General features: G+C 46.7%; 1 protein-coding gene across 1 annotated transcript; it reads left to right on the top strand.

The window, feature by feature from the left end:
• Window positions 1-1,171: 1,171 nt before the first annotated feature.
• LOC310869845 (ubiquitin carboxyl-terminal hydrolase 48-like) lies at window positions 1,172-4,321 on the top strand (the record flags this gene model as incomplete). The annotated part of the gene is made up of 1 exon (XM_083780806.1): window positions 1,172-4,321. The coding sequence occupies one exon, from the start codon at window positions 1,172-1,174 to the stop codon at window positions 4,319-4,321; it is 3,150 nt and encodes a 1,049-aa protein (XP_083636932.1).
• Window positions 4,322-12,377: the final 8,056 nt, after the last annotated feature.

The raw sequence follows: 12,377 nt of genomic DNA, 5'->3' as shown, positions 1-12,377 counted from the left end.
ACGCAACAATAGGAAGCCTGCAGCTCAGTAGCTATTGCTTTCGGGGGAGGGATAGTGTTAATTTCAGTCAAATCAGGCGGCACACCTGGACACATCAAACGGCACACCAAAGCTCCGCGACACACAGGTTGGGAAACACTGATCTACCATACTGTAAAGTTGCATAAGCATATGACGCTGCATGTATGTATTAGGGGCAAAAGAAGAATTTTCACAAAACGGCAATTTCCAATGGCTCATAAAACCTTAATTTTTTCACTTAAAAAAAGTACTATACTTCCCCTTGTCTGCATAGGTCAAAAGTTAATGTCTATAACTTTTCGTGTATTTTGATCAAAGATCCTGGGAGGAGATTTTAACCGATTTTCATTTGGCCAATGGTTGTGGGCTTCGCATCCTCACCGTTTGGCATGGCCCTCTACCATATTTCAACAATAACAGGACTGCTTGGTCCTACAATTGAAACCTTCTACTACAGTGATTTTCTCCTGTGTTCAATGCGTTGCTGGGTTTGTGTGTGGACACAGATATTGTATGGGCAGAGGACGAAAATATCAGTTTTGGAAAAGATCCATAGGTCTAGCCAAGGCCTTAATGGCCGTTGGTAGGGCGTTCCACATTTTAGTGGCAGTGGATCAAGCAGCACAGCTTAAAACCCAGACTTGAGATATGATACTCACTTCATTGATTACTTCTTGACTTCATTGATTACATAAGGTTCATTCATCAGCTGCATCATGTGAATTGATAGCAGCTGCAGTACGTTTGTGATAAACATCGATGTCATGGTGACATCATAGTGCAAAGTGAGCGTTGGAAAAACACAGCTTTAAAACCAGACCTGTGAAACGTTATGATCACAAAAGGCTTATATGCCTAAACTGTACAGACTGCACTGATAGCCACTACATCCATAGCATCTAAATCAATAGTTGGCCCGTTTCACATCGATAAAGAAGTCCATAATTGTGCGCATTTGATTAGAATTACCATTGCAATTTAGCAGATGCTCTTATCCAACAATTTACAATTTGCAAGTTCCGAATACGCAGATTGGCAGTCAGTTTATCTGATGTTTGTTTGTGATCGTTCATCGTTCAGTCAAAGTGAAAGCGGGGCAACAGAAAATCAACCGACCGCTCCCTATATTTAGGATTTGTCTAGGGGATCAATGGCGCCGCGTGCACAGCTGGACAAAGCGGCGTGGAGTTGGGCTGAAGGTGTGACGCCAGAGGACGTCAGTGAGGAACACGTTGAGTTAGCATATCGCATCAACACCCCAGCATGCAGGAGAGGAATCTGCAGGAGGAACTGCAAGGGAAACCCCAACTGCCTGGTGGGGATCGGCGAGAAGGCGTGGCTGGGAGGGATTGACGGTTACACCAACGCCCCAAATTCGGAGCGCCGCGATGAGAACGCATTTGTGGGTCTGGCAAATCTGGGCGCGACGTGCTACGTCAACGCCTTCCTGCAGGTGTGGTTCCACAACCTGGAGTTGCGCAGGAGCCTCTACCGGTGCCACGTCGCTCCGGCGCAGGAGCCGAGCGACGACGACGAGGCGGCCTACGAGCCGCGGTCCATCTCGGAACACCTCCGGTGTCTGTTTGCGCTGCTGCAGAACAGCAACCGGCGTCACGTCGACCCGTCTGGGCTGGTCACGGCGCTGGGACTGGACACGGGGCTGCAGCAGGACGCCCAGGAGTTCTCCAAGCTCTTCCTGACGCTGCTGGAGGACTCTCTGGCCAAGCAGACGGACCCCGTCCTGCAGAAGGTCATCCAGAAGCAGTTCTGCGGAGAGTTCTCCTACGTCACCACGTGCGGCCGGTGTGGCCGCGTCTCGCCGCTGCCGTCCACGTTTTACGAGCTGGAGCTGAACATCCGGGGCCACAAGGACCTCGCCGAATGTGTGAGTGAGTTCCTCGAGGAGGAGAAGCTGGACGGGGACAACCGCTACTTCTGCGGGGGCTGTCGGAGCAAGCAGAACGCCACCAGGCGCATACAGCTCCACAGCCTGCCTCCCACGCTCAACCTGCAGCTCATGCGCTTCGTCTTTAACAGACAGACGGGGCACAAGAAGAAGCTCAACGCGTACGTCAGCTTCCCGGAGCTGCTGGACATGGGGCCTTTCCTGGAGGGGACAGAAGGCCAGAGGTGCTTGTACGAGTTGAGTGCCGTGCTAATCCACCGCGGGGTGACCGCCTACTCGGGCCACTATATCGCCCACGTCAAGGACGCACGTACCGGCGACTGGTACGAGTTCAACGACGACGAGACGGAAAGGATGGAGGGCAAGGCGCTCCACCTGGGTGTCGAGGAAGACATCGCGTCCAACCAGTCACAGAAACCCAGGTGTAATAATCACTGCTCCAGGGACGCCTACATGCTGGTCTACAAGGTGCTGGAGGAGCAGCGGGACACTGGCCCGTCTCAGACCGATGCCGAGGTGCCGGCTTTCCTGCAGCGGCTGGTGGAGCGAGACAACCTCAAGTTTGAGGAGCAGTGCATCAAGATGACCGACAAGAGGAAGCAGCGCATGGACAAGTGGAAGGAGGTGAAGGAGCTCTACGAGCTGTTGCCGGCGGCAGACGGCCAGCCGTACGAGTTTGTTCCTCTGGACTGGTTGAGGACGTGGCTGAACAAATCTGCCGTCACGACAGAGATCGACAACTCCCTCTGTCTGTGCTCGCACGGCAAGATGCACCCCGGCAAGGTGGGGGAGGCGAAGAGGATCTCCCTGCCAGCGGCCCGGCTCCTTTACGAGCACTATGGCGGAGGGACCCGTCTGGACGCCTCGTCCTTGTGTAAGGAGTGTGTGGCGGAACGGTGCAGGGTGCTCCGACTGAAGAACCAGATTGCAGAGGACTTCAAGGAAGTGTCCAGCCTGGTCAAAAGCACACACAGCGGTGAGGGTTTCTGGGTAGGGAGAGCGTCCCTGCGCACCTGGCAGCGAATGGCTTTGAGGCAGCTGGAGGAGGGCGAGCAGGAGACGAAGCATGGCGACGGACAGACCGATGGACACAGAGTGCACGGCGGCAGCGACAGCCTCCCAGAAGGCAACGGCGATGAGGAAGAGACGAGGACATTCAATGACGACGTCCTCTGCAGTCACGGGACTCTGAGCACCCTGACCGATGAACGAAGGCTGGTCCCGTCGGAGGCGTGGTCCAGGCTGAGGGCGTACTTCCCCAGAGCTCCAGAGTTCGGCCGGTGGCACCAGCCGTGCTCCCGCTGCTTTAGCCGGGAGCAAGAGGAGAAGGCGACGGCCTCCGATCAGGAGGACCAACTGAGCAACCTGTTTGCGGAGAGGAACCGGCCCAGGCTCACCCGCTGGCCTCGGGGCACGGAAGTCCTTTACATGGTCCCCGCGTGTTTCGTGGACGAGTGGCGGAAATTCATTCGAAGTCCCACTAAGTCCCCTGCGGTGTCGAGTGTGGACAACAGCCAGCTGCTGTGTCCTCATGGCGGCGTCACGTTCACCTACGACTCCCTGGTCGACGAAGGGGCACGACGCATCGCCCTACTCTGGCCCGACGAGTGGGAAACGGTCAACAGACTCTTCACGGTGGACAGACCGATCTCCATCCACCGCTCCCCCCGGGCCACACCCGAAGACCGCGCCCCGCCGCAGTACAACACGCACCCCGAGCCGTGCCGCGAGTGTCGCGAGGGCCTCCCGGTCCAGAGGCAGAAGAGAGACCTGAGGGAGTTTGCGTGGGCGACCATCTACATCCGAAAGATGAAGATGGTGAAGCAGGAAGCCAACACCACAGAGCAGAACGGAAGCAACTCAGACGTAGAGGAGGAGAGGGACCGACCCCCAACGAAGGTCGACGGAGACGCCAGAGGTGCAGATTTCAGCGAGTCAGCGGACATGGTCAAGCGCCTGAAACTTGACAATGGCGCTACCAGCATCGCACCGGGTGCCGCCCCCCACTTTGAGGCCAACAACAACAGCAACAACAACGATAGCAACGACAACGGCGTCAAGACGACGGAAGCCGCCCGGAGAAGAAGCACGAGAAACAGGAAACGCGCGGGCGACAAGGCGCTCACCGTCTCGGCCAATCAGACACTGAGGGAGCTCAAAATCCAGATCATGAGCGCGTTCAAAGTGGCACCGTATGACCAAAACCTGTCCGTCGACGGGCAGCGACTGACGGACGACTCGGCCACTTTGGGCGGCCTGGGGGTCACGCCCAGCAGCACCGTCGTTCTAACGGCGGACGAGCCCATCGACGGATACCACTATGAGACGGACCGTCTGTATCGGGCTCGAATGCCCGAAGAGGGGTTTAAAGGAACGGGGCTTCTGGGATATTGAGGGAAAACAGCTGTCGGGTGGAACCCTTCTAAGTATTTTTAGACTATTACCAATTGAGACAGCAGAAGTTCAGCAGAAGTTCTTCAGCCCAGAAGCAGCGAGTGCATTCTCCGGCATCAGCAATGAGACGCGGCGCTGCCCGGGGGTGGGCCGGCAGCTGTAACGGTCGACGCTCATATCAGGACAGACCTTTATTGATATCATAACCGATCGCAACGGTTGGGCAACATTCAATGTCTTTTCCGGTTGGGACATCATCCAAAATGCCGCCCCCCCCCCCCATTTTAGTGGTGCCGTGTCATTAGTCAGAAGGTTCATTGTTCCGAAATTACTATCCCTATCTCTAACCCTAACCTAAACCTAACCGCAAGCACGGGAGCAAACCTAAACCTAACCGCAAGCACGGGAGCAGTGCATGTTCGGACTAACGGGACTTCGGATCTATGGGAGGAGACGATTTTAGTGGATGACATCGATAATCTTAAAATGTGAATAACTCTTGATCTAAATAAATCCGTCCAATTCAAACCAAAGATTATGTTTTTGACAGCCCATCGCAGTCCCGTCGCTAGTCGCGTAATCGAAGTAATCATACCTCCCGTTGTCGATCGCCTCAGGGTGTTTTGGCTACATCTAGCTACTTCAGCTACATGCAAGATGCGCTCCGTAGCTGCAAATCGCTGGGCGCCCTGATTTAATGGTCCTATATAACCCCGGGCGTTTGGGGTGTTTTACCAGCCGCGGCGCTGCCGGGAGGAGGGTCGGCATCTGCCGGGGGATTGTCACTCCACTGCCGCTCCATCTCGGTCTGTTTGGCACTGCCGGTTAACTACCGGTAACTGCCGAATAACAGCCGCAGTGCCGCCGGGAAAAGGGGCTAGCCGGTGCCGGTGATGCTGGGGGGATTATGACGCTCGACTGCCGCACGCTGTGCGTGTGTCTGACGTGTGTGTCGTGCTTGCGAGTGTCGGACTGATGCCGCCGAGAAACACTACCGCCTGCCGTGGGTGTTCTGCGGCTGATGCCGCTGCCGGAAATGCACTCGCTCTCCCCCTTTATCCAGAGTTACTTGCAATAAGCAAGGTAAACTCAGTAGTCCAACCAAGAACCAGTCTAAGCAGTATAAGAAAAATAACAATCTGTACATTTAAACTATATACAAACTATATGATGCCAGGTCAACAGATAACGTGGTCTAAATAGCATAACATGCTATCTAATTTACTATTTGACCTGGGAGACTGCGTGGTTATCAAGACTAGGTCAAGTGCTACGGGCAAATATGGAGTCTTCAGATTAAACTGCTCCTTTTTATTATGATTCCAAAAATGATTTCAAATAGTGAAAAAAGATGATCTAGGCTTGCAAATCTGCTATTTTCACAACCTTTGTGAGATTAAGTTGGGCAGTGTGGAGATGCAAGGTTTCTGCCCGCTATGCTTGAAGAGGACGTATACGTAGGCAACACACACGCGCGCGCGCACGCACGCACGCACGCACGCACACAAGTTTGTTTGTAAGCCCACCCAACTGCCAAAGTATACAACAATGCTTTTTAGCTCATCTAAAATGACACAGATGCTTTCCTGGTTTGAATGAGTTTATCCATCCCTGATAACCACAGTATGTTCACTGTTGGTTGAAACTCATTTTGAAAGATCATCCGAGAAGCACTAACTTGCTCAGAACTCAGCTAACTTGCAGATAACTTGCTTCTTACATGCACTGGACATAATAATCAGTGGAAAGAGGAAGGTGCTTTGTGTTTGAATAAACATGGTTACTTATTATGACATAGGCCTATGGCATTAGTGTTATTTCTTCATTCAGAGCATGCCAACACATCACACAGCAGAAGAGAGAGGTGACAAAGCAATCGGTGTAAATGTATGACAGTTTATTTCAATATACTGTTATTTCAATTCAAGCTGTTTTCCCAAATATGCGAGACGAGCAGTGACGCTGACGCACAATGAATTAGGCTTAAAATAAAACAGCGATATAGAAGAAGAAGAGGAGCGCATATTGGATTGGTCTTTTATTTAACAATTAAACTGCGCCTGAAACAGACATTACCTCTCCATCAAATAAATATATATATAATCCAAACTCCTCTGTCAATTGTAAACGAACGGCAACATGAATGAACTCTTCAAGCCTGACACTTGTCAGAAATAAAATCAACCACGGTTGATTTGATTGATCATAAAGTTAATGTGACTGTGTGTGTGTATGGGAAAAAATATATAAACTTCACAGATTATAGATCACTTGGAATTATAACAATCTGTTGATTATTGCCTGAATAATGCCACTAGTGAAATCCCATTTCTTATCGACATGCGATGCCGATGGAGAAATCCCACATAGTTAAATTACCTCATAGTCATGCTGCATGCGCTGTTGGTCGATGAAGAATTATAATCCAAAGTTTGTCAATCATATTATGGTTTATGGTTGAAAGTAAACCATAATAAGTAAACTTTAAGAAGTTGCTAATTGAGTTGACATTTGCGCAACTTCACTGCATGGCATTACAGTAATTAGTTATTTGCCAGCACCTGCTCCAATATAGGCCTAAATCAAACTTTATTTATATAGCACATTTAAAACAATAAAAGCTGACCAAAGTGCTGTAGGCCTACAGGCTGAAACAAGTGGAGCATCACCATCGGCGCACAAAAAAAAACATAATTAAAAGAAAAAACACAGGCAAATAGTATAGGCTACATAATTACAATAATACGATCAGGTGCAATTAAATGCCAAGGAGAAAAGGTGTGATTTCAGTAGAGATTTGGTCTGGTTCTGTAGGAGCTGCTCTGCTGCATGGGAGTTCACAGTGATGGAACAGGTCAGTCTTCAGACAAGAAAAAAAAATGTTTTTATATGACTTATCAAACATGGTAGCCTATATTTAATGTCCACTGAGCTGTGGTGCCCTTGCCTACACTCTCAATTAGGGATTTTCCCAGCAGTCATTTTCACTCTCGTGTAGCCTACAACCTTTATTCAAATAGGGTATTTTAAAATGCAACCACACTTTAGATTTATCTTTCGTGGCTCCTGGGACTGCAGCTGCACTTGTTCAGTTGACTTCCTTGTTTTTAACACGGGGAAAGAGGAGGCGTTGCGAGGTGCTGCGAGGCGAAAGCATGGCTCGCGGACCAAATGGGGCCGTCTCGCGGACCAAAAGCGTCCGCTTTTTTTTTAATGACTATTCTATTCAAAAAAATTAAATCGATTCTCGTGCGTATCGATTGAACGTCGATTAATCGATTTTTTTGGGTCAGCCCTAGTGAATGTGTGCGTGAAAGTAATGCACAATCTCTGTAAAGCACCTTGGATAAAGGCGCTATATAAAATAAACAATATACCATTTACATGCACGCACACGCACACGCACGTAAGCTGACTAGCTCTGAGAACTACAGGCCGATAGCTCTAGCCAGCATCTTATCTAAGGTACTGGAAAGAGTTCTCCTCAGTAGGCTGGAGCAGTATTTACTGACAGCTGATAATCAGTTTGGTTTCAAACAGAAACATGGCACTGACATGTGTATCTTTGCGCTCAAGGAGATATTGGACAAATATGCAAGTCAAAACACCACGGTATTTACATGTTTTAGTGATGCTTCTAAAGCTTTTGACAGAGTCAATCATTGTAAACTTTTTAACAAATTATGTCTGCGAGGGGCCCCTAGATGTGTAATAAGGATTCTGGTTTACTGGTATGCACACCAGACTATGCTGGTTATGTGGGGTAACTCCATTTCCGCTCCATTCCATGTGACCAATGGGGTAAGGCAAGGCAGAATTTTATCTCCTTTCCTTTTTAATGTTTTTATGGATGATTTATCTGTACTGTTGAATGCCTGTAAAACAGGGTGTATCATTGGTGACTGTTTCATCAACCACCTCATGTTTGCAGATGACTTGGTGGTTCTATGCCCATATAGTGCTGTGATATAAATTATGTCTCTATAATCCAAGACAGACAGGAACACATAGTGGGGGCGGGGGGAAATCTACGTCATGGTGTGAATGCAATGGTATCTTAGCAAGTGACCCGAGTTATTTAAACTTAGGTCACACCGTTTAAAGTAGACATCTTTTGTATTGTCCTGTGAGAAGGTGGTAACGAAGATTACTTGAATTGTTGAAACTCTTCTAACAATGTTTACATTGGAAAGGTTTTTCTCCAGTGTGGACAGCGGACACTCTGGTGTGTTTTCAGGGAAGATGATGCAGTAAAACTCTTGTCACAATGTTTACATTGGAAAGGTTTTTCTTCAGTGTGGACATACTGGTGTCTGTTCAGGTCATTTGACCTACTGAAACTCTTGTCACAATGTTTACAGTGGAAAGGTTTTTCTCCAGTGTGAACACAAAGGTGTGATTTCAGATGATGTGAATTGTTGAAACTCTTGTCACAATGTTTACATTGAAAAGGTTTTTCTCCAGTGTGAACACGAAGGTGTGTCTTCAGATGCGATTTGAAACTCTTGTCACAATGTTTACATTGGAAAGGTTTTTCTCCAGTGTGGACACGAATGTGTGTTTTCAGGGAAGATGATACTGCAAAACTCTTGTCACAATGTTTACATTGGAAAGGTTTTTCTCCAGTGTGGACACGAATGTGTGTTTTCAGGGAAGATGATACTGCAAAACTCTTGTCACAATGTTTACATTGGAAAGGTTTTTCTCCAGTGTGGACACGAATGTGTGTTTTCAGGGAAGATGATACTGCAAAACTCTTGTCACAATGTTTACATTGGAAAGGTTTTTCTCCAGTGTGGACACTGATAGATATATTTGGTCTAGTTTGTGGGTGAATGGCCTTTTGACCTTTTGACCTTTTAATCTAATTGCCCTGTGACTGACATTTGATGTCCGGCTGTCCCACTGACGTTAAAATAGTATGGTTCTGGCCCTGCCGGAGTCTCGATAGTAACCCTTTTCCCTAGCCAGCGTTGGTAGATAAGAATTGTTTTGTTTTCGTTGGCCATAACACCCAGCCTCTGTGTTTTTGCCCTTGAAAGTTAGTATTCGCTCTGACAGACTGGTAAACTGCCCTGTCTCCCCCGGTTCCACTAAACTGATATTGCAGGTTAGATTGTTCAGCTGGTCTGACTTCTCTTCATTTGTCTGATTGCTCTGTTGATTGTGGACGTCGACATTCCATCCTTGTACAAGGTTTGACACTTGATCCCGACCCAACTCAGAACCGTCTGAATTCACTATGGTTAGGCCCAACCCCCAGAACAGTTTGCCCTAATCAGTTGCCCATAGATTTCCCATATGGAACAAATTTATTCCACTCACGTTTCACCAGACATTTTTTGTTTTCGTTTCACCAGACATTTTGTTTTTGTTTTCATGTTGTATGTGGTTTATTGAATGTTTTTCTTTTCTGTTTGCTAATATCTGCTTCCCAAGACATGTTCCCCTAATATTCCCTTCTCCCCACAATTAAATAAATATTAGGTAATTTTGATTTGATTTGATTTAATATTTACTCTTATAACCATTCCATTTCATCATAAGATCTGAGAACCCATTACATAGATTATTTGAACTGATTTATCCCATCTTTGGGACAATCTAAATTTCATTCCATTATGATTCATTATCCCACCTCACCATATTTTGATTATTTTAAATTTTATATTGGATTCATATTTCCCCTAAATTGGAATATCCCCCCTGTAAACAGTTAGCTTTATTTTCCCCATAACATAACCTATTATCCCAGAACCACCCCTTTCACCCTAAATTGTTAAGATAGGAACATCTCCTTCTCCATTTTATTATTTTGGTTTTTATCATCATGAGTTTGATTGGACTAGGCATTAATCTCCCCAGAATCACTTGATTCTATATTTTGACCTTTATATGGTACTAAGGGACTCCCAAAGACATTGTTGCGACCTCGCGCTGGAGCGCATGAATAATATCACCATCGGAATACCCCGTTTCCCCTCTCCAAGCTCTTGAACCATGTGACGCCATATCAGTATCGCCCACATGGCGGTTTGCAGAGAATGTATCTGTGAACCTGTCATTAGGGGGGGGGGAGGGGCGAAGAATCGGAAGAACTAGGGCATGCAGTCCGCTCCGACTAAGAGCTGGTTGACTGTCCAAAAGAACTCTCGCAGATTCAGTTCCGACAAAGAGCTGATGGCGAGCCAGAAGAACTGCTCCAAAAATGAACACTCATGTGGTCAAATGACACATCTCGCCGGCCAGGAGGCTGCAACGGTTTGCTGGGTCGGTTGCCGGCCCCGAAGATATCTTCATCATCATCATCATCAAGAGAGAAAAGCCATTCTTTCTCTTTCCCACGAGTACCATCTAAATAAGGATTTTATGCCTAGTAAAGTTGAAATCATTGTGTTTTTATTTTATTTTTCATTGTTCCTGTTGCCATTCTGTTCCTGTTTGATTCATTGTTAAAGTAAAGTTTCCCCTGAGGATTTGATATTGTCAAAGGTCACATGACCATTCGCCCACAAAATGCGATGGAGTTGATAGATATATTTGGTCTAGTTTGTGGGTGAATGGCCTTTTGACCTTTTGACCTTTTAATCTAATTGCCCTGTGACTGACATTTGATGTCCGGCTGTCCCACTGACGTTAAAATAGTATGGTTCTGGCCCTGCCGGAGTCTCGATAGTAACCCTTTTCCCTAGCCAGCGTTGGTAGATAAGAATTGTTTTGTTTTCGTTGGCCATAACACCCAGCCTCTGTGTTTTTGCCCTTGAAAGTTAGTATTCGCTCTGACAGACTGGTAAACTGCCCTGTCTCCCCCGGTTCCACTAAACTGATATTGCAGGTTCGGACTATCTCTGCCCCGTGAGATAGTTCCTGTGTGCAATATTCGTGACGTCTTGCATTATCTGTCCATTTGTTAAAAAATATGTTTTTTAACCTTGTTGTTCAACACATTGTTCGGTGTATTGATTACGGTATGCTATATCAACCCTGTTCAATTTGAACATGGGCAGAGATCGTTGTGAAACGCTGTCCGGATGACATGTCTTCTTCTCTCCCGAAGCAATGGTGAATATATCTGATCGAACCTCCCTCTAAGTTCTGCTTGTCTGAGTTCTCTTTCTTGTGTCCGTCAATTCATTCTAAGGTATATTGGTTAACTCTGTTATACTCTGACTTTTACTCATCATAGCCTAAATGGTTTTTATATCCATTTCTGTAAAGTTACAAGCCCTCTGCTTCTATTCTGGTAAAGAGTATTTATGGTACTTAGATTACTTTCTAAAGTATAAGTATTTATTCAGTTCCGGTGCTCCGGAGTTCTTTCTAGCTCTAGCTCTCAAGCTATCGATCCTAAGCTATTGTTTATTATTATTTAATACAGTATTAATACAGTCCTTATACAGTCCTTACATAGTATCATTATTTTAAAGATGGATTCCATTTAAAATTATCCATCAGACACGAATGTGTGTTTTTTAGGTCATCTGACCTAATGAAGCTCTTGTCACAATGCTTACATTGGAAAGGTTTTTCTCCAGTGTGGACACGAAGGTGTGTTTTCAGGGAAGATGATGCTGTAAAACTCTTGTCACAATGTTTACATTGGAAAGGTCTAGTGTGGACACGAAGGTGTGTTTTCAGGGAAGATAATGCTGTAAAACTCTTGTCACACTGTTTACATTGGAAATGTTTTTCTCCAGTGTGGACACGAAAGTGTTGCTTTAGGAGAGATGACTTACTGAAACTCTTGTCACAATTATTACAGTGGAAAGCACACACACACACACAGCTTCATCCCTATAATGTGCGTACTGGCACTGTTCCTCATTTCACGCAAGAGATGCCACACAACTGTACATATAGGCTATATAGCCTATAGAAGAGAGATAGTCACTTGTTGTGGAGGTTATATTGTCTTCCATGAAAATTATTTCAAAGCGACGTTAAACTCTGCATGGTTCATTTCCATGCGTCACAGTCAGGGACCCTGCTGAAGAGTTGGAGGTTACCCTACTACTGCATATAACAGCGCTGCATTATCTCATGCAGATCGGCTACT

Source organism: Protomyctophum parallelum (assembly GCF_964188405.1).
Source record: "Protomyctophum parallelum genome assembly, chromosome: 1".
Lineage (NCBI taxonomy): Eukaryota > Metazoa > Chordata > Actinopteri > Myctophiformes > Myctophidae > Protomyctophum > Protomyctophum parallelum.
This window is presented reverse-complemented; position numbering and strand designations above follow the sequence as displayed.